Source organism: Chelonoidis abingdonii, chromosome 2 (assembly GCF_003597395.2).
Source record: "Chelonoidis abingdonii isolate Lonesome George chromosome 2, CheloAbing_2.0, whole genome shotgun sequence".
In the NCBI taxonomy this organism is placed as follows: Eukaryota; Metazoa; Chordata; order Testudines; family Testudinidae; genus Chelonoidis; species Chelonoidis abingdonii.
The window spans coordinates 71,876,848-71,900,459 of record NC_133770.1 but is presented as its reverse complement, the minus strand read 5'-3'; the positions used below and the strand labels follow the sequence as shown (position 1 = coordinate 71,900,459).

At 39.9% G+C, this 23,612-nt stretch overlaps 1 protein-coding gene across 1 annotated transcript in view; it reads right to left on the bottom strand.

Moving 5' to 3' along the window:
* The window catches only part of KCNH8 (potassium voltage-gated channel subfamily H member 8), a 375,624-nt gene that overhangs the window by 136,569 nt on the left and 215,443 nt on the right, over nucleotides 1-23,612 (bottom strand). Inside the window, exon 6 of the mRNA XM_075062450.1 lies at nucleotides 1,919-2,076. Coding sequence (XP_074918551.1) covers nucleotides 1,919-2,076 — 158 coding nt within the window. The remainder of the gene's footprint in view (nucleotides 1-1,918; nucleotides 2,077-23,612) is intronic.

The following is a 23,612-nucleotide window of genomic DNA, read 5'->3' as shown; positions in this document are numbered from 1 at the left end:
CTGCAGGCAAGTTCTATTGAAAGCAGCCCCTCTGCTGAGGATACAGCCCTCACCCGGGTCCTGTCCAGCCTCTTCTCCCCCTGGGCTTCTCCATCTGTATGGAACAGACCTTCTCAAAGAAATTGGAGAAGAGGTACTGAGCAGAAATTGATGATCTGAAGAGGATTAACTTCCATGTGAACTTCTGAAATGATGAACACAGTTTGCCCTTGACTACATTGATAAGTAAGGCATTTTCAGCACCTAATTCAGATGTATCCATTGCTGACCCCAGTTGCCAGCACTGGTTAATTTTTCTAAAATTGACAAGGCTATAGAGACTTGCAGTTTAGGAAAGAGCTGAATTTCTCATTTAAAAGAAACAGGAAAAAGTCTCAGAAAAGACCATTTTTACACTCTCTTTATACATTACAAAGAAGCAAAAAAGTCACAAGCTCAATTTATTTTGTCTTCACATTCTATCTTTAATACTGCTCAAAATTCTTCTTTTGTCACTTGGGTAAGAGCCCAACTCACTATTACATTGCCAGAGGACACTTTAGCTCTGCTTAGTAATTTCCTACAGGCCAAATTCTGATCCCTTTACTCTGGTTTAGTAGCACCTTACTCCACCAGAAGTCCCACTGAATTCAATAGGACCACTGCACCACTTATGGGCTTCTTGTCAATTTGATGTCTATGGCTGAGCTGTTAAATATGTTTCAACAACTGAATTTGATTTATCCCTTTAGTACCTTAGGCCAAAACATTTCACAGTACTGAAAGAGAAGAAAAATAGCAAATAATAGAAATGTAAGATTGGAAAGGACCTCAAGAGGTCATCTAGTCCACCTCCTGTGATGAGGCAGGACCAAGTGATCATAAGCTATCCCTGACAGGTGTTTCTCCAACCTGTTCTTAAAATCCTCCAGTTATGTGGATTCGAAAATATCCTCAGGAAGTCTATTCCAGAAAGTTATTCCTAATATTTAACCTACATCATCTTTGCTGCAAATTAAGTCCATTACTTCTTGTCCTACATTCAGTGGACATGGAGAACAATTGATCACTGTCCTCTTTTAACATCCCTTTGATATCTGAAAACAGTTTTCAGGTCTTTTTTTTTTCCTCAAGACTAAACATGTGCATTTTTTCCCCCTTTCCTCATAGGTCAGGTGTGCTAAATCTTTTATCATTTTTGTTGCTTCCTCTGCAGTTAGTCCCCATCTTTCCTAAAGTGTGGCCCCAGAACTAGACACAATACTCCAGCTGAGGCCTCACCAGTGCTGAGTATAGCAGGACAATCACTTCCTGTGTCTTAGGGATGACACTACTGTTAATACCCCCAGAATATTAGCCATTTTTGCAATTGCATCAGATTGTTGACTCTCATTCAATTTATGGTCTATAAACCCCAGGCCAGTTTCAGTACTACTAGTTATTCCCCATTTTTTAGTTGTGCATTTTATTTTTCCTTCCTAACTGAAGTATTTTGCACATCTTTACTGAATTTCATCTTGTCAATTTCAGATCAAGTCTCTAATTTGTTAAGGTTACTTTCAATTCTAATCCTGTCTGCCAAAGTGTTTGCAACCCCTCTCAGTTTGATGTCTTCTGCAAATTTTATAAGCGCACTCTCCACTCCATTATCCAAGTCATTAATGAAAGTATTGAATAGTACCAGACCCTGGACTGACCCTTGAGGGACCCTATTAAGTATACCCTCCTAGTTTGACAAGCCAACAGTTGATGACTACTCTTTCAACCAGTTCTTTCAACTAGTTGTGCACACTCCCTTATAGTAATTTATTCTAGACTGCATTTCCCTAGTTTGCTTATGAAAATATAACAATTCCCCCTCCCCACTGAAAAAAAGCTGATTTGCAAAAATGGCCCCTTGAGATAAACACTGTTAATAGAATGCAAGTGTAGTACTCACCACAGTGACATTAAAAGCATAAAGGAGATCAAAGGGAAGTGCAGCAATTAAATCAATGATGAACCAGGTAGTCACATAGTGGATACAAATAGATCTTGCTTCAAATATAACTTGGCCAGACTTGCTGACATAGGTTGTTCGGAAATTTAAAATAATATCTGCTTGACAAAGAGAAGAAACAGAGTTAGACACAGGTACTTCCTGCTTCAGATGGACTGCAGTGTCAGTCAGGACAGTAAGTCTATTTTCCAAATGCTTGGTAAGAAAGACACAGGGTATATTTTGAAGTCATTACTCAGGCCAGGTCTACACTGCGACTTTAAATCGGTTTAATGGCCGATATACCGATTTAACGCTGTACCCGTTCACACGACGTCGTCATTAATATCGAGTTAAACGGCTCCTTAAATCGATTTCGGAACTCCTCCCAGATGAGAGGAGTAGCGCTAATTCGAAGTGATAACTCAAGATTAGGGTTCAGTGTGGAACGGAAATCGACATTATTGGCTCCTAGAGATATCCCACAGTGCCATCACTGACCGTCTGGTCGCAATCCGAACTCGGATGCTGGAAGTGCCGGTAAACAGGAAAAGCCACCGAGACCCTTTAGAAATGACATTTCCTGCTTTCACTGTACCAGCTCTTGATCCGGCACTGGTGGCGTGCAGTTCAAATTGTCAAAAGTAGGCTCTGCATTGAACCTTACGGGAGATACAGATCTGATCGCCGATGCGTGAGACAAATCTGTTTTATCAGAGCTCCGCTAAAGAACAGAATGCCAAAGCATTTGAAAAATAAACTCAGGATTACACGAGCTGCTGCGATTGACATACTGTAACCGGAAGCAGAGACTCAAACGGATGCTCATGGAGGGAGGGAGGGGTAATGAGGACTACAGGCTACCAGTCTCCACCGCAGTATCTGAAACTATTTGCATTCTTGCTGAGCGCCCAATGTCTGTAGCTTAATATACGGTGTCTTGCGTGGTTCACGGAACAGCTCGTCAGTCTCTTCCCCCCCCAGCACGATGAAAGAAGAAGTCAAATAAATAATTCCTTGAGTACTGTAAATGTCACCTCTGTGTACTGAATGCTGCTGGCAGAGATACGCGAGGTGTGACAACGGTCAGGATACCGTTTGTGATCTCAGGGTCCATGATGCTGTGCTATGGTTTTGCTCAATGCACTCCAGGAACAAGAGGCGCCAAAGGGTGTCTGCTGCCTTCACAAAGGAGGGGTGACGCTGTACCCAGCACCACCCGGGGCAATGTTTTCTGCCCCATCAGGCACTGTGCTTCAACCCGGAAGTGGGGAACTATGGGATAGCTGAGAACAGCTACCCACACAGTGCACCGCTCCTGAAATCGATGGTAGGGTTTGAACGCATGGAGTGCGCAAACAATCGATTTCGTGATCCCACTGTGGACGCGCTAAACCGATTTTATTAGATCTGTTTTGTAATATCGGTTTAAGCTAATTCGAAATAATCGTGCAGTGTAGACGTACCCTCAGTTTTCCTTTAATCCTTACTAAAGGCCTGATCCTACAAACACTTATGTACTTTACATACCTGCCTAGTCTCACTGAACTAGTCACAGGAGTAAAGTTACTCATATGTCAGTGTATAAAGGAATGGGCCCTAGGGCATTATTTGCATCAATTTCAAAGGGAGCTTTTACTGAATAAAAAAAAATAAAGAAAAGCCTCTGAATCCAAACCTAATTTTTCTTCAGTGGATCACATAGCTTCATTGTAATAACTGTGCCTGTCACTGAGAAATATGAAGCCATGATGCATGTAATTCAATTACTTTAAAATATTCTTTTATTAATTACAGCAGAAAAACTATTCTTTTTAATTTAAAAAAAAATCTAATTTATTACAACTTTCTGCTAAAACTGACCAACACAGGATTCCAAAAGAAACATCCTCTTCAATAGTAAGCACTTGTTTAAAATAGAAAAGTGCTGAGCCATCTGAAAAGAACTGGCTGCTGTGGTACGTTGGAGAGATATCAGAAGCAATATGAATTATTTGGTGGCTTGTGCACTTTGTGTGTTTCCTTTTCATTGTTTAAGGCTGAATGCCTGTCAACACAAAGATTATTTTGACATGGCATGCTAAAACACGTTCCATTTCAAATCACAGTTCAGATCTTGACAGTTCAGTCTCAAATTATTTTCACTTCCCAAAAGACAAGGGCCATATCTTGCCCTTGAGCTATGCACATAGCTCTTACTGATGCTAATGAGAGCTACTGGTAATAACTTCTACTGATCTCAAAGGAGCACTGCCACAGATTTAGGGTATTATTATTGTTATTTGTACAGCACCAGAAATGTGCATAGTGCTTTAAGAATTCTGAGAAGTCTCCCATAAAAGAGAAGTGTGTGGCCACTGGTACAAAGGGACAGAGGGGTGGCAGGCTAGCTTTCTCCCTGTGAAGACAAAGTGATATAGGGTAGCTTATCTCTGTGGCCTAGTAGGCTAGACCTCAGTGGGTTTTCTTTGATGTCTAGGTTCTGTAGACAATCTCCATATGTCAGTCCATTACGAACAAACTAAATTACACAGGTATGTTCACTTTTATTGTCAAGTAAAAAAAAAAAGAAAACAAAATACCAGAGGTTAGTATCTCTTGAGTTATCAGGCAATTTTGCTCCGAAATATCAGTATTTCCTTTCCCTATATACATGTAGCTTGTGTATTGAGTAGGGCAGTTTAGAAACAAAAATGCACCAACCCAATAAACTATATGAAAAAGTTATAAAGATAGGCTGTAAGTATGTCTCGAATTTTATGTATCAGAGGGGTAGCTGTGTTAGTCTGAATCTGTAAAAGCATTCATCTGATGAAGTGGGTATTCACCCATGAAAGCTCATGCTCCAAAACATCGAATTTTATGGTTCATACTTACATACTCAGTATCTCCCCCACACACACTCGCACACCTCATACTTCCCCTTCCCCCAATATTTTAACTTTTATTTTTCTTAGCTCCCATTGGAAGGATTGTTCTGTAGTTGGCTCTCTTGCTTTATAGGGAACTTTCAGGAATTAAACACTTTTCTTCCACAGCATGCACATGGAGCATCATGTGCTTGTAATTCCTAACTCCTGATAAACTGTTTATCTCTGCCTTTTTAATTCAGTTCATCACAGATGTATGCAACGTCCGGCATGCTTGAGCAAACAATAAGAAACAAACTCCTCTCAGATGTCAAAGTTGAAGTGTAGATTTCCAATGCTCAATACATAAAGCAGCATTGCCAGCAAAGCTGTAAAAGGAGTACCAGGTGAGCTTTACTCCAACATGTATTTATCTGTGGGCTTTCATATAACACAGACAACAGGGAAGAAAAACTGGACAGTTAAAAGATTTCCCCCTGTGCTTTGATTTATTTGAAAGCTCTGCAATTAAAAAATCAAGAACAATTATATCTGATTGCTGAGGAATTAGTAGGAAGATCTGCTTTTCACTAACGTGAGTGCCAAAGGGAAAACAATTAAACATTTATATTAGCTTAAAGGTTTCTTCTTTAAATACATCAAAACAATTAGAAATCTGTGCAAAGGCAAAATAATTAAGCATTTATGTGGTGTTAGAGGTTTCTGTTTAAATACATCAAAATAGGTAGCAGAGAAATATTTGAGCCAAACAGCTACTAACCACTGTATTAAAACCTATAATTTAAGGGGGATTGATATAGGTTGTACCTCTCTGGTATCCCCTGCAGGGGATGTGTGTAGAGGTCACTCTCTTGCCTTGGACATTCTTCTCTGGATGGCATCATGATTGTTGTCTGGTTTCTAGACTTGAGGTACAGCTCTCCAGCTGTACCTGTTAGGGAGTGGAGACTGGGGTTGGGTCAAAGTAGTCCAAAAGAAAAAGGTAAAATACTTCCACAGCCTACAAAAAGGCCAGGGCCTCCATGGTCTCATACAGATAAAAGGCCAATAGCCCTTAAGAGAAAGGTCTGGGGTCCTTATCCCTTGGGTGTACAAACTGTCAGAGTTTTGACAGAGTTTTAATATCTTTGCTGAGCCAAAGTGGGTAAAAAAATGGCAGGGGTTAGTTCTAACCCAAACAAATTTCATATAAGAATTGTTGATGAAAGCAAGCACAAAATGAAGAGTACATATTGAGTTTGTGTAGTTAGATGATTGCCTAGGGTTTTTATAAGGTTACAGATTAGAATAGCAAGGGACTTACTATTCTTGAAATGGTAAGGAATTCCTATCAGACACTATCTTGACTGCACATTTTAATGGGACAACGACAATTGATCATGCTCTTTCTAGACATTTTAGAGAGACTCACAAGTACTTTATCATAATTGAAAAGACAGTATTTTAGCCTTTGAACTTTGAGGGAATTTTCTCATAAATCCAAACAATCACTAAGGGATCTAAAGATCAGACCTGGAACCATGAGAAATTGGACCATAACTCCAAGACTGACTGTATCCTAAGCAACCTTTAGAATGTAAAATTTGTGATTCCTGCTACCCTCCTCCACTGTGTGTCATTTCATGCCATCCTATTTTCTCCCTCTTTCTGATTTATCTCTGTGTGTCTTCTGTTTAATTGTTTCCAAGCTTGGCCAGCTTTGGAAGGGACATAGTTCTATAATGAGAAAGACAAGAGGGTGAGGTAATATCTTTCATTAGACCAACTTCTTTTGGCAGGAGTGACAAGCTTTCAAGCTTCACAGAACTTTTCCTCAGGTCAAACTCTGTGAAGCTTGAAAACTTGTCCCTTCCACCAAAAAATCTGGTCTAATAAAAAGTATTACCTCACCCACCTAGTCCCTCTCATCTCCTGGGACCAATAGCGTGCTACAACAACACTGCAAACATATTTCCATAATGTTATTGCTATAACCAGCAACACAGGTTGAGACAGTGTAAGCAGCTTTGTTCAAGTATGAAGGAGAAACAGAGGAGAAAGCCACAACATACTAGCTAGATGTTCTCCTACAGCAGGGAAAAGAGTCATGGTCCAGAGGCAGAGGCTAAAGGCCTACCTGTGACTGTCCTACGCCTGCAGTATGAGAAGGAGAGATTGCTCACCTTGTACAATAATTGGAGTTCCTCCACGTTTGTCCCTATGGATACTTCACTTCAGGTGCACATAAACCCCATGCACCTTTGATCGGAGATTTTTTGGTAGCAGTGCCTGTACAGTCCACCCATGCACTGTAGCTATCCTCGTGTGCCATAATAAGAGTATATAAGGGAATGTTGGCTAAGATATTCTCAGTTCCTTCTCTACTGCAATGTCTCAAGGCAAGACTCCAAAGCAGAGGGGAAGGAGGGAAGGTGCAGGAGTACTCTTGGGGATAAACATCTCAAAGAACTCCAATTACTGTACAAGTTAAGTAAACTCTCTGAGTAATTTCTTCACGGGTTCTCCACTTCAGGTGACTCCCAAGTAGTACCCCCTTAGAAACTTGATCTAAGACTGTTTGAAGAACAGCTGTTCCAAAGGCAGCTTCTGTCTAGAGGTGTGAACTAGAGCATAATGCCGTGAGAAAATGTGAGCCAAAGCCCACATGGCACCTCTAAAGGTTTGTGTTATTGGAACATTCCTCAACAGAGCTATTGATGTAGAATGTGATCTGGTACAAGAGGCCTATAACTCTACAAGGGGGCTTGGAATTTAGCAGCCTTATAACAAGACAGAACACATCCAGAGACCCATTTGCAGAGTCTTCGGGTAGATACAGGAGCTCCTTTAATTCTGTTGGCAAAGGAAACAATCTGAGAGAAGCCCTAGATAGAAAGCCAAAGCTCTCCTGGTGTTTAAGATATGAAGAGCAGCTTGCTCCCTGGACTGGTGAGGCTTAAGGTAAAAGACTGGGAGTTCAATTTCTTTATTATTATGGAAATCTGAGATTACGTTGGGGGACAATAAGGATGTGGTCTAAGAGATACCTTTCCTTGTAAAAGATAGTACTGGGGGACTCAGTCTTTAAATTAGGTTAATGGCTCTAAAAGAAGTTTCAAGAGGGAGCTGAAGACAAGGTGTAGGTCCTCCCTGACATGTGGGAAGAGATTTGTTAATCCATTAATGAATCAAGACATAGCAGTGTGAGCAAGTACTGAAAATCCTTGTACTGCGGGGGGTTGAAGGACAGTCCAGAGCTCTTCAGAGCAAAGGGGTAGTCCAAAATATGGGATAACCTGCTCTGTGTGTACCATTGGTGGAATCTCTTCCATTTCTGTAGGTCTGATTTTCTAGTAGGTGACTTCCTGCTATTCAGTAATATTTTTGGCACTCCACTTGAACAGAACATTCTATCCCTGACAGCCATCTAGGAGCCAAGCCTTGAGATGCAGAGCAACAAGATTGGGATAAAGGACCTTCCCCGAGTCTTGGGTCAGCAGGTCAAGTATTAGTAGTAGAGAAAGTGAGGGGTGAGGTGAGAGGCAAACTAGATAAAGGAACGAAACTTGTCTCAGCCAGGCTGGTGTTATTAGAATGACTCTGACTTTGTCTTGTTGGATTTCGGTAATGGTTTTGAGCCATTTGAGTCAGATAGGCATATAGAAGATTTCTCAATCAAAGAATAAGGAAGGTGTTTCCTAACAAATGAGGACTCAGACCTGCCCTCAAACAGAACTATTGGCATTTTCTGTTGGTGATGGTAGTGAAGAGGTTCACATCTGGATAATCCCACTAAGAAATACCTTCTTCAGTGTCGAGTTGTTGTACTCCCACTTTGTGATCCTGGCAGAAGTGTCTGCTCAGATTATTGGCTATCATCTTCTGAAATCCTGGTAGGTATGTGGCTGAGGTGAGGATTTAATGGGATATGCACCAGATCCATAGGTTAGAGCTTCTGCATAAAGGGTGTGACCTAGTAGATTATGATCACAGTGAAGGGAGTTGGTGTGACTGGAACTCCTGAACACACTTTATCTAGGTTTGCCCACTAGTTGAGTGATTCCAAAATCTTTGGTGGAATGGACATTATTTTGTCTACCCTGTGTCTGCTGGGAGTGAGGCAGTTCTCAATCACACCTGGAAGCATCAGTGATGGTGTGTGCACCCCACACTGGCCTGGCAAGCCAGGGAGCTAATCGAGGAGGAATGGCCTCACCTGGGCAGGAATAGACAGGGCCTGCAGAAAGTCAGGTAGCTGGCTACAGAGTAGAGGGCAGCAACGAGGGCCAGAGAGTCACTCCATTGAAAAGGGGAGGAGTGTTTGAGGCTGCAGGAAGGCAAGCTGCACAGGCTCCTTGAAAAGAGGGAGTGGAGAAGCTGGTGAACCTGGGGGGACCCAATTAGAGAGGAAAAAGCTCAAGGAAACAGCAGCAAGGTAAAAGGAATACAGAGCTAGGCTGCATGTTATAGAGTTCCTGGGATGGAACCCAGTGTAGAAGCTGGGCCTGGGCTCCCCTACCAACCACTGGGCAATTTCTCAGGACACTGGAGAATCCAGCTGGACACCTCATCCAAAAAGACTGATTTCTCCAGAAGGGGAGGGACTTAGTGACATGGCTGGAGGGCTGAGCCATGGACCAGAAGCAGTAGCACCAAGAGTGAGAGGGGCCACATACAAAGAGAAGACATGTGGAAGGCCCACTGAGGAGCATGCAGATAAGAGATTGAACTGATCCCCAGAGCAACCAGCAGGAGGCACCACGAGTAGAGAGGGACTCCATCCTAGCAATAATATAAAAACAGGAGTGCAGTGCCCCAAAGGCACAGGCCTCCAGGTGGCCCAGAAGTTCCAGGAATGTTACTACTGAAGTTTGTGGTCTTATCTGAACTTGGGAAATTAGGTTTGTTTACAGTAACAAATCTGTCTTCTGGTAAGCAAGCCCTGAACATTAGGGTAGCGCATATAAAATCTATTTTCTGTATGGGTGACAGTGAGCTTTTTTTTCATTGAGTTGTAAGCCTATCCTGTTGAATAGATTTAAGGGCTTCAATCCTGCAGAGTGAATTTATTTGTAAGATCCACCTTTGAGAAACCAGTCATCTAGTTATGGAAAGACAGCTACTCTGAAATGGTGAAGCTGTGCTGCTACCACCGCCATGACCTTTGTGAAGACCCTGGGAGAGGTTAAAAGTCCAGAGGGGAGGACTTGACATTGAAAATGGCCCTGACCAACTATAAACCATATGAAAGCATCTGTGGGCTGGATGGATTGCAGTATGAAGATATGCATCTTGGAGGCAGAGAGTACCCTGGCTCTAAAGATGGTGTGATTGCTGCAAGTGTAACCATCCTGAATTTTTGGCTATGTCTACACAATGCCAGTGTGTGGAGTACAGACACTGCAGTTGTTTCTATACACCACAGTGAAAGGCAGGCTATGTCCACACTTGTCACTGCAGTGTGTAGCTACATGCAGCAGTGAAAGGCTCCACAAGCAGGAAAAGATAAAGCAGCTCCTTGCCACCAAAGCCTTGTTCTATGGCAGGGAAAGTCTACAAAAACAGGGAGGAAGCAGGATGCTACATTGCTAACAATAGCCATGGAGATGTAGGAGGCACTGCTCGGGTATGTAGAAAGCCATGAGAGTATATATACCCTGGGAGTTCAGGTATTTAGGGCACTCTACTCTACTTACCTAAGCTATGCCTCACTATCTACATTGATATTTATACCTATTGATACAGATCCATGCAGTGTCCGTATTCTACACGCAGCCATAAGTGGCTTTTGGAAGTTTCCCAACACACTATTGCAACCCAACAGACTCATTGATCACTGCTACAAACCTGATCTAAGGACATTGCAATCATTTGTCATGTATATGATCTTTTAAACATTCCATATTTTATTCTATAATTAGATTCACCAAACCAGTAACAAAATTTCTGATTTCTGAAAGAAATTTTTTTACTGGTTTGGTCAATCTAATTATAGAATAAAATACCTGTTTTGGTGGTGTGTCTGTCCTGTTTCTTGCAGTCTGTCCTGAGTGTGCTGTTCTTAGCATGGTCCATTGTAGGCATCGGTCACAATTACATCACTGCAAAGAGTGTCACTTTAAAGCAGAATTTTTGAGAGCAACATCACAGCTTGTGTTGTGTTGAGGAGATATGACTCTTGTGAAATATCGTAGGCCTAGTTTTTCTTCACTCACTCCACTGAAAATTAGGAGAACTCCAGTGGAGTTTACACTGATGTAAGACTGGAATCAGTGAAAGAACAATCTATCCCCTTGTATTCAAAATATAGGTCCCAGCATGGAGCACCAAACATACCTGTGTTAAATTATGCACCTCTTTGCCAAGTGCTTTTGCTGATTTTATATTATTAATATTTTTCTGTCCTCCCTCTTCATTCATGTTTTTAATCATGTACCTCAATAACATTTCTCTCTTTGAAAAATGATCCTTGCTTCTAACTGATTTCTCCTTCACTGTAATCAAATCATGTGGTTTCAGACAAAATGCTTTCCCCTTCAATATATGACTGCCTCATAGACATTTAAAAAAAATTAATTAATCAATCAGTATTTGTGTTGGAGAAAACAAGGGAAAACAGCTGATACAGCACTTTTCTGATTACCTCAGAACTTGATGCATTACAGTAGCAGTTCATTCCAGTGCACAGCTGCTACGTAAGTTGGCACCATTAACTATCTCAGCCTTTACCTGAACAGATTCTCTCTCAAAAAAATAAAAGCAGCTTGTCATCTGTGTTTCTTTTAAAAGCTCAGCTGTACATGTTGTGGGATTTAGTCTACTGAAATGTCACCTCTTGTACTCGGAACACCATTTTAGAATTGAATTGGCATCAAAGGCTGCCCTGTACATTGTTTTTATGGAGATGCAATGAATATATTTAAATTGTTTAAATGTATTTATTTCTTGTCTTAAATTTTTGAAGAAACATCAGCATAAATATTTTCTACGTATTTTAATCTGTTCTGTAAAAAAATTAAAAATAATCTTAGGAAATAAAATGCAATACTATATTATGATAACATTTAGGTTGCAAAGCTAAGCATGCAATCAGAAAATGCTTTAAATTTAAAGACCATTGCACAACATTAGCTCTGCACCCAGGGGCGGCTCTAGGAATTTTGCCGCCTCAAGCACGCCTGCGGGAGGTCCACTGAAGCCGCGGGACCAGCAAACCCTCCGCAGGCAAGCCGCGGAAGGCAACCTGCCTGCCGCCCTTGCGATGCCGGCAGAGTGCCCCCCCCCCCAACGGCTTGCCGCCCCAAGCACGCGCTTGGCATGCTGGGGCCTGGAGTCGCCCCTGTCTGCACCCTCAGGCAAACAGTATGTAATTTTTTGATCATTAGTAATCTAAGAAACACATCTGTATGTCAGGTTGTAAAAACTGTTTTCTATTACAATGCACTATTTGAACTCTCTGATGTGCTCACATAGTTAAAGACATTATAATTCATATATAAAAAAAGAGCAGCTAGGGTTTGACATTCTGAATCTCTGACTTTACATTTGTAGGCTCAGATTCTACAACTGGCTCCCATGCTTACACTGAACCTCACTGAAATAAATGAGGCTCCACCTGGACACAGGTGCCTGCCCTCAGAAAGCTGATTAAAGGAGGAGCCTTAGCGCAGTTTTTTGCATTTAATTAAAAACTACATACAGCAATAAATTCATGTTTAAGCAATATAAATAATTTACACAGACAGAGATATCTGGTAAATCCAGTCCATAGTTCTCTACCCAGTAATAATATTCAGGAAATTAGCAAGTGGGACACTTAGGTTTAAACAGATTCAGTTAGTAATACTGTCACTGTCAATGCAAGTGCAAGTCAATATTTGTTTCCTGAGATAACACAGCAAGTATGCATATTTCTTTAAATGAGAAATATGTCAATGACACTACAAGGAACTCTGAGACCACGCATTTGTAAAATAATCCTCACTTTCTAAACAAATTTAGAAATGCTAAAATTAAAATGTGCTCTTATTTCTTTTGGTAACATAGGACTGTGCAGGATCTCCTTGCTCCTCAAGTCAAGTCCTCTGCTATCACAGCCAACTGTTTTATATAATCTCTTCCATAAATGTATAAAGCTCCATCTTAACACTAGTCACATTGTTTGCCTGCAACTACTGAAGAGTGTTCTAGAACCTAATTCCTTTGCTGATTAGAACCCTTCAAATGTCCAGCCTAAATTTACTTAGACAGTTCAAACTCATTCATTCTTGTGCCAACATTGGCCTTTAATTTAAATAGCTCTTCTCCCTCCCTCCCACCCCTTGATATATTTAGAGAGAGCAATCATATCTCCCCTCAGCCTTCTTTTGGTTAGGCTAAGCAAGCCAAGTTCTTTAAGTTTTCTCTGTTAGTTTGAGCAAAAATTAAAGTAAGTAATGCAATATCCCTGATCCAAAAAATGTATTAGAACAGTCTCTGAAGCCATTTCTAATTGCAGACTGTGTTAAAACTGTCAGAGTCACTATCACTAAGTTACAGGACACCGAACCAGGTGGACCACTGCTCTGATCCAGTATGGCAATTTGTATACTTTTACATTGATAGTGAGATTAAATGATCAAGATTAGCTATTCGACAGCTGAAACTCTGAATTTATTGGAGTATTGAATAATACATTTTAAAGCTATTAAATAAGATGTCAGTATGTACAACCATTTTTTCACATGGAGACTGATCAACGCCTATCTAAAACCTCAAAAGAGGATGAGATAAAAACAGATATGTATGAAGCCTATTTTCTAATTATCAGAGAAGTTTCAAAAGCAAAGTTATTCCTTCCAGAGCCACCTGTAAATTCCTAAACGTACTCAACAGTGGCTTAGGATAGATGGAAGCTATAGAAATTAAAATTTCAGCATAGTTTTGCCAATTGTTGAGCAAAACTTGCTAATTCTGGAGAACCACAATCGCAAATAAGAACATATACTAAAATGGCAGTTTTAGAAGGGGATGGGGCAAAACAGTCATCTGCTCTCCCCACCCCTGAAGTTCATCAGCATCTGGAAAATCTAAGCTTAATTTAAAGTAAAGGAAGTTTCTAGGTTTTATGGTTGTGAAGAAATCCTTTCAAACCTGAAGGGCAACTGCCACTGTACTGAGTGGGCTCTAGAGAGAGAGGGAGAATTGAAAACAGTAACTGTCAGAGAGGTGTGAACTCTTCCCCCATTCATCTCAGTAGGACAGTCTGAAGACTGTCTCTGCAGACCAGCGTAAGTATTAAGATTGTTAAAACTATATTTTACAAGAAAGGGAACTGAATGACTTGATCCCCTCTCTGCAAATTGCAGAAGGTGTAAGAACATGAAACCCACTAATTTTGCAGGCACCCACAGAAACTAAATGCATCTGATATGAATACAGGGCCTATTTGAGCTCCATTTGGGATTCATCACTCATCTGAGTGGAAGCACCACACAAGGCATCCAGAATACCCTGAAGAAAACAGAAGCTGGAGATTTACCCAAGTCACCTCACAGACAAGAGACAAGAGCCTGCCATGATAGGAAAATGAGAATGTTTTGGAGGACGTTCCTTACATGTTATGTTTTTATAAGGTTATTCATTCATTTATTTTACACATTTATAAAAGCTTTTGCCAGTCTTTGTAGATAAAGTTGATACTTGTTGGGTTAAGATGTTTCCATGTCTTTTTCTGCTGAGCTATCCAACTCTCTGTTCTCCTCAGTGCAACTGCCAGTGGAAAGAAACTAAGGCTGTGGCAGAGCATGATCAGCAGGAGTCAGAGGGGGGGAAAGTAGGCTCCAGGGGAGCAGAGGAAGCACCAGATTCTAAGGCCCCAGGCAGGAAGTAGAATCCAGGGGTGGTGGAGAAAGCTGTAGGGCAAGAGAGGAGAAGGGTCCAAGGGATGAGACAGAATGGACAAAGATACAAGGGGAGGATCTGGAGAGGGCAGAAGGATGCAGGAGGTGGGGAGAGCCAGAAGGAAAAGGAGAAGGGGAACACAGACTGATGGAGACAAGACCAATGGAAGGGAAAAAGAGACAAGAGATGAGTTTTGTAGAGGGGAGTGGGAAAGAGGAGGAGGAAACACTGAGAGGACATGAGAGAGGATCAAGTAGTTGTAGAAGAGTAAGGAGAACCAAGAAGGGCAGGAAACAAGTGAGTAAAACTTTCAAAAATGAGATAGGTGCATCAAGGAATTATGTTGCACTATTCACATTGTGGGACAAAATGGCTTTGCAATGTATGTGGAGTACTCGTGGAAGGACTGATAAGTGAATTTATTTCCTTGTTATTTGGACAGAATAAATAAATGTTTGTGGTTCCATACAAATATGGTATTACCATGTGTTGGCTCCTGTCACAGATCATATTTCAGCTCAAGGATTGTAACAAAACCTAAGTTTCTATATGCTTATAATGGACTTTGGAGATGAATTCACACACACACCCAAAAATTCCCTCCCTGAGCTTTGAAAAATCCAGTTTCCTGATTGGTCCTCTGGTCAGGTGTTTGGTTCCCTTTGTTAACCCTTTACAGGTAAAAGAAACATTAAGCCCTAGCTACCTGTTTATGACAGTAGTAGCAAGCCAAGTAAAGACTAATCAGTGGAGAATTTTTGGTGAGAGAGAGAGTTGTTTGCTTTCATACATAAACCAGTTTCCCAATGTGAATCACAATTTCATTTCTGGTTATGATTTTTACAAAATACCTAGTGTAGAAACATGCCACTATTTCTCCAGTCTGTTGGATAGGAGACCTGAAATATGACAAAACTGCTCATCCTCACTTGGCTCAAACACCTCTGGTTAGCAGGTATTGAAGTAAAAATGATTTGCTCACTCACTGCACACAAGTAGCTGACAGACCACTAAAGACTTAATGAAAAGGAGTTAGGTGCCTGGCCTAAATTTCCCTGGAGCTGCCAGGACATCAAAAGCTTACAATTTTGCATGCAGCATCCCCCATACAGGATTTCAGAGATGGCAGTTTCCTTTGGCACTTCACCCTCTTTTGATAGTTTCTTCAAACCAGATTAGAGTAACAGGTACGGATTTTCTTTTTAAACTGACTAGGAAAAGATGATGAAGGGGAAGCAGCAGCTGTGAAAAGGAGGAGATATACTAGCAACAGTATCTTCTTGCACCAAACTTGGTATATAGAAATTCAAAGTGAATTGGGTGGTGATGGTCCATCTTTCATTTCTTGATAGCTTTCTGAACTTTTTGAGAGCCTAGAACATCTTCATCTGGGCAACTTTTTTCTTACAGCCTAACTACCATGTTATTGATTTTTTGGGAATGCTGTAGTGGAAACAGCAACTACTTAAGCAACAACCACTTTTTGTAAAATTTTATCAACAAAAGACAGTCATTTTCCCCGGAGACTTCATTATTTCTAGGAATTACATAGTCACCTCACGTTCCAGAACCTTACTGATATGGTTGCTTGGGGAAATGAAAGATTAAGCATTTTGACTCTTTAAATAAACATTTTCCTCATGATTAAAATCTAGAGCAGGTAGACTGGGGACTAAGTTGGTGATAATAAGGGAGAGAGTCTGGCATTAAAGCTGAATGATACTATTTCTTTAATATCAAAGTGTGAACTGATCAAATATAAAGTCAGTGACAGCAATGCAAGACTTCTGAACTTTCCAGAAGTGGTAAATATTTTTTTTATTATGACTGCCAAAAATGCTGACAGGCTGGAAATTTGTGTCTCAAATGTACCAATTGCACTGGCATTTAAAAATTATATTTAGATATATTTTCTCTAAAAAGAAGGACATGAGTTTTTCAGTAGATTTTCAGTTACAAAACAGTTAAGGACATGTAATTATTTGTAATTAATTAAATGGCATATTTGTAAGCATATTTTAAAAAACACACTTCTTGGGCAAAACACTGAACCATCACCATCGAAGCATAGCTACACTGCTTCAAGACTGAACCTTCAGTCTGTGCATCCAGGGTGCCCAGACAGTATTTGGTGGGCCTGATTGAGACTATAATCCCTTAGGGAAGGCCTATCTTTGCTCACATATTTTTGCAGTGCTGAGAACTGTACTGGAGCTCGGTAAATAATGAATAATAATTCTAGTGGTAGATCTAAAAAAATATTATTTCTAAAAAGCTGTAGACAAACTTTGATAGTGATACAGTTTTATATCCCTTGGGAGACTTCTTTCTGGAGAAATTGGTGTAAATTGGATCAACAGCATTGTAAATCAAGTTCAAGTTCCATAAATCATGCCGCATGCTCAGAAAAGAAGAACAGGATAAATAAATAATAGCTTTGTTATGAACAATGCCCTGAAAAAATTAACTGAAACTAAAGAAACAGCGGCAGGAGCAAACAATAGACTTAAAGTTCATAAATATGTTCATTGAACACACTCTGTACAGAGACATCTGAAATGCCATCATAAGTTCTAAAATGTTTCTGTTCTAAGGCGGGCTTCTCTCTATGGTTTTGTCTTCACTATGAAAAAACGGTGAATGTTTAACTCAAGTTAGATAACATGAGGTAAAAAAAATCTCACACAAGATAGCTGGTCAATGTAAACCTGAGACTCCCCTATAGTCTAGCTCATATGAAAACTACAAAGACAAATTGCTCCTCACTGGGATGTGGTAACAGAGGAGTAGGAAGCTCCTTCTTCAGCATGGTCATGATCAGACATCATTAGCTTTATAACCATATTTACTGTGGATGTGTCCTGCCTCCGCTGTGTAACTGTGTTCTGTGACCATTTCCTCTTCCTCATAATATCCAATTTCAACTTTCTTTGAAATTCAACATAATGCTGCATAATATCTCTTCTAATGAATGTTATGGCATTCAACTTCTCAAGCAAGGCATGCTTTCTAGGAAAGCTAGGTATCTTCCCACATCATCCACATGCAGCTTTTTGTTCTCCACTACCTGTACCCAAAGTTTGCTGTTGCAGTTGCTCAGGTTTTTGTGCTTTATGTTTCTTTTTCAGTTCAAACTCATTGCACTGAAATTTGAATCCTAATATTTCCCTTTTTATGTTCTGTAGGAGCGAGTGAAAGGACCTGCCGCCGAAGTGCCGCTGAAGATCCAGACCAGCGCCGGATATTCAAATCGGGCCCCGCACTTCCTATAGCCGTCCCTGGTCTAGATCAAGGGTGCCCATCCTATAATCCGTGGGCCACACATGGCCCATCAGAGCATTTCATAAGGTCCACAGCCTGCTTCAACACAATATACTAACAGCTGATTCGTTAGCATTTTGTCGTGTTTACATCATTGCAGTTTATAAAACTGTAAATAAACAAGACTGTACATACAAACAACCTATCTAAATACATACGAAACAAGCTGAACTTAAAATATAAATCAATACAGATGACTTCAAATATTATTAAAATATATGGAATCCATTTGGCCCACACAAGGTTGCGCTTAGGTTTATGTGGCCTTCCTGTGTAATAAGGTTGGGAACCAGTAGTCTAGAATAATACTTAGTCCTGCCTCAGTGCAGGGGACTGGACTAGATGACCTATCACAAGTCCTTTCCAGTCCAAGAGATGGGAAAGAAAACAAAAGGAAATTACCTGTTGCCACTAGCTAATCAAACAGCATATGCACAAACCTCTTAGAACACCAAAAAAAAATTCAATCCTGTTCTTAAAATCGGTAATTTTTATTTAAAAAAAAAAAAAAGGAAAAATGCATTTGGAACTTAGGCTTTTGCTAGATTTTAAAAGAGCAATTCCAAAAATTAAGCACCCAAATTAGCTTTCTTGGGGGTTCAACTTAAAGGTTACAAGCAAACAAAAGCATCTGGGGTTAGCATACAGGAATCCACAAGCCAAAATAAAAAATAAACCTGATTGTGTCTGTCTAAACATTCCCTACCCAAATTATTTCTTCCAGGTATGGAAGATGAATTTTCATACCTGGTTCAAGCCTTATACAGCATTGCTGCTCCGTGTCTCCTTCTCCAGAGAACAACAGACAAAGGGAAAGCTTCTTTCCCCATTTTAAAAAGTTCTAGCCTCCCCATTGGCTCTTTTGGTCAGGTGTCCTTTTTTTTTTTCCCTTTATTTGGGGCACTTTTAAACTCTTCACAGGTAAAGCAAGTAAAGAACAGCTACCAAAAGGGATTTTACAGCTAACTGTATGGTTGGGTGTCCATCAAATGGAGCTTTATTTATCAGAATAACAATCAGGATAGGACAGTCATGCAGAGCAAACCTGATTACTTGGTAAGCTCATCCCATTTTGACAAAATGCATTTTAAAAGAGCGAAATGAAAAGCTATACATCTAGAGAACAAGGAATGGAGACTATACCTACCTGAAAAAGATTTAGGGGTCATGGTGGACAAACAACATAACACGAGCTCCCAGAGTGGTGCTGTGACTAAAAAGTCTAATGTGACCCTTAGACTGATAAACATGGGAGTAGAGAGTATGAGAAGTGAGGTGATTTTACCTCTGGATATGGCACTGGTGATATTGAGTGTGGAATACTTTGTACAGCCCTAGTGTCCACATTTTAAAATGGATGTCAAAAATTGGAGAGGGTGCAAAAAAGAGCCACAAAATTTATTTGAAGGATTGGGAAAATGCTATACAGGGAGATACTTAAAGAGCTCAATCAGTTTAGTTTATCAAAAAGAAGATTGAGAGTTGACTTGATTGCAGAGTATAAGTACCTGCATCGGAAGGAAATACCATGTACTAAAGAGCTCTTTAATCTAAATGAGAAAGGCATAACAAGAACCAATGGCTGGAAACTGAAGCCAGCCAGATTCAAATTATACACACATTTTTAACAGTGAGGTCGATTAACCACTGGAACAAACTACCACGGGAAGTGGTGGATTCTCTGTCTCTTGATGTCTTCAAACAAGATTGGATGCCTTTCCGGATGGTGTGCTTTAGCGAAACATGAGTTTTGGGGTTCAATACAGTGGTAACAGGGTGAAATGTAATGGATGTTATATACAGAAGGTCAGACTCGATGATCTAATGATTCTTTTTTAGCCTTAAACTCAATGAATCTATAGATTCATAGGCAACAGCATGAAGGAAGAAGTCTTCCTACATTTTTATATCTTCAGCAACTTAAGGACAAACAAGCAAAGTCTAAAATACAAAATATAAATCCCAATGTCCTAGCAATGCACAATGATATTCCAGAACTCTTCTTTTATGCATACATTTGATTCAGCAGTACAAAATCTTGTCCTTAGACACAATGGAGTCTTGATTTGGTTAGATTCAAGGTACTAACACAATATAAATGTTAAATAAATAAATAAATAAAGAAGAATAAACTAGGCAACTTCTCTATTTCAATAACTTGACTATGCCCAAGGAAAATTCTGACAGATGATTTGTGCCCATCCACACCAAACTTTCCAAAGACATTTGGATCCCATGTGATTATTGTCAACAGGTCACTTACCTGATGAGAGGATGATGGCTTTAATGGCCCCAACTCTGCAATGTGCAGTGCACAGGCACACCGCTGATTCTTCTTGGAAGAACTTAAGTAGGGTCAGCAACCTGCCAGTATGCGACACAGCGCATGTCAAGATGTTAGCTATGGGGCACTCTCCCTCACTTGCAAGGGAGGCTCAGACTGGATCATAAAGACAGTTAAACACAAGTTAAACGCAAGTTTGGGGTCTGCCAATCTTGACAGTATTTTTGTTTGTGTGTGTTTGTTGTTAATAAAGCAAACAGACTTCAGCTCTACCAGCTGTTGTTGTACCACTGAGCTGTACAGCTCTATCATTTTCTCAAACAGAAAAATCAGTTCTCTTTCAGAGCTTACAGATTTCACATTATAAAAAATATTACTCTTACTTGGGAGCATAATAGTTTAGAAAAAGATTTACTGAGAAGGATTAGATTTAGTTCCTGTGCAAAACGACATCTTAGAACAGGAGAGCTTGAAAGGCAAAACATATTTTCTCTTTTCTTTTACTTCCCCTTTGCACAATCCTTAATCCCATTTTCAAGTGAGTGTCAGTGTTCCAGAACATTCTGGAGACATTCCAGCCTACCTTGGATAACGGGGTACAAAGATTAGGCACTTGATTTCAGCTAAATATTACATGTTAGTTCAAAGGAGCCTGTTTCAAATGGTTTAGCCAAATTAGTTGAGTGCTTAATGTTCAGATGAATAATGAAAAGCACCAATGTAAAGCTGTTTTCTTCCATGAACTCTTAAAATCCTCAGCATGAAGAAATATCTATCATGTAGTTGGACACAACTTTAAACAAAAAAAACCAAGATGTTTTCTGAGAATGCAGAATTAATTTAATACGTAGGCTTGATTTTCTTAAAATAATTATATTGCATGCACCAGGGTCATTTGCCAGCTAAATTCTCCCTGAGAGCACAGAGTTTATTGCTACTGTTTACTGAGCTGAAAGTGTTGGATATGGTACAGTGCATAAAGGAAGAAAAGATCCTTGCCCTAAGGAAGCACTACAATATACAGGCTCAATCCTGCTCCCATTGATATTTATGGTAAAATGCTCAATGACTTTGCTGGGTGTAAGATCAAGTCTTAAGACACCCTATGACATTGCACTCCACATGCTTTATAAAAATATGCTTGGAATATAAATATAATGTAACTGGAATATGCTTTATGCAAAAGGTCTCTTGTAAGGTATCATTACAAAGTTTATAATCTGAGTGTGTTCATCCTATTTGTATGTATGTATCATTCTCGTATCTAAAACTAGAAATATGAAGTTAACTCTGAGGTCCTACTGTAATTATGCAAAGTGTGGGCCATTAATGGTGGTTTAGATTCTTGATGGCACCCATTAACTAGGACAACTGGCTGTAGATGGTTTATTTACCTGCAAGCCTTCTTGTGGACATGGGGGCCAGCATGTGGGTAATGAAGAACAAGGTCTTACAGTGACATGTGACCATGTCACCTGTTACTGGAATCCATCTTAAATCTAGTGCTTTCCATTTAGAAGGAGAGGTGGGAACCCAGAAAGATAAAAGATTCCTGCCTTGGGCCAAAGCTATAAAAGGGGGTTAAACAGAACAAAGGAGGCTGCTGTCATGAAAAACCCCCTAGTTACCACTTAAGCTGAAACTAACAAAAACTTTTCCGGGGAAAGGATTGGGCCCAGACTAAGAAGAAGTCTAGTGTGTGAAAGAAGCTTATTGGAACATCTCTGAGGGTGAGATTTACCTGTATTCAGTTTCTTAATATATTAGACTTAGACTTGCGTGTTTTTGCTTTATTTTACTTGGTGACTTACTTTGTTCTGTCTGTTATTAACTGGAACCACTTAAATCCTACCTTTTATTCTTAATAAAATCACTTTTGTTTATTAATTAATCCAGAGTAAGTGATATATATCTGGAGGAGCAACCAGTTGTGCATCTCTCTCTATCAATGTTATAGAGGATGGACAATTTATGAGTTTACCCTGTATGAGCTTTATACAGAGTAAAACGGATTTATTTGGGGTTTGGATCCCATTGGGAGCTGGATATCTGGGTGCTGGAGCCAGGAGTACCTGCTGAGTGGTTTTCAGTTAAAGCCTGTAGCTTTGGGGACGTGGTTCAGACCCTGGGTCTGTGTTGCAGCAGGTTTGCATGTCTGCTTCAACAAGACAGGGTTCTGGAGTCCCAAGCCAACAGGGAAAAATGGGCTCAGAGGTAGTTTAGCACTTCAGGTGACAGACCCAAGTTGGTTTTTTGACTAAACCTGTCACACACACCATGACAGAACATTCCAAAAACACATTGGGGGGTTAGCTGAAGAAATGAAAAAGAGATTAATTTGTTTGTCTCACTGAGTATTTGTTTCTTTAATAGAGTTTAATGAATTGTTAAAATTATACCCCAGAGAAAGCTATTTTATTGATCTATAAAACAATCTGCAAATCTGCAAATTTAAAGGCATATAGTGGCCTAAATTGCTCTTGTGGTAGCAAAGATTAATGTCATTTGGCACTGTGACCTGACCAGTTTTAATGCAACATTATGGTATATATACCAAATGCAATTATTAAATGTCTATAAATATTATAGTAGTGATTCTGTGACTCTTGAAATTGCCATTTCTTTTACACAGAAGAGCTTGATTTTGAGGGAAGGATTTATGACTTGCAGAGCCACTAATCCTAAGCATTCCAAAAATCAATCAATCAAACCCCTAATATTGGATAATGAAATTGGCTAAAAAAAGGGAGATTTTTAAATAAATAAATGTTAGGTTCTTCTTTGTTTTGTGGGTTTGAACCATTATTCATTATTTTAGGCTTTTCTATGGAACCATAAAGGCTAGAAACAACTTAAATTTGGTAAAGAAGATTTTCAGATAATCATATGAGTCCAGGAGCTAGGATTTTCAGAAAAACTCAATGACAAAAAAGGTGTGTTAACGCAGTTAAGGTTGTTTGGTGGAATATCGTCCTCTTGCAGAACATCGAGTTCAGCAAAACACAAAACTTCTGAAAACCATGAAATTCAATGAAGTTAAGGTTGCCCATGCAACTTCAACTTTGCCCTTTCTCAGCAATGCCCTGTTAACACATATACATTTACTCTGCCAAAACCACGGTTGCTGAAGTGTATGAGCTCTTCACCTTCTTTTATAACTTAGCAGCAGAGAATCCTGTGGCACCTTATAGACTAACAGAGGTTTTGGAGCGTGAGCTTTCGTGGGTGAATACCCACTTCGTCAGACGCAGGTAGTGGAAATTTCCAGGGGCAGGTATATATATGCTAGCAAGCAAGCTAGAGATAACGAGGTTAGTTC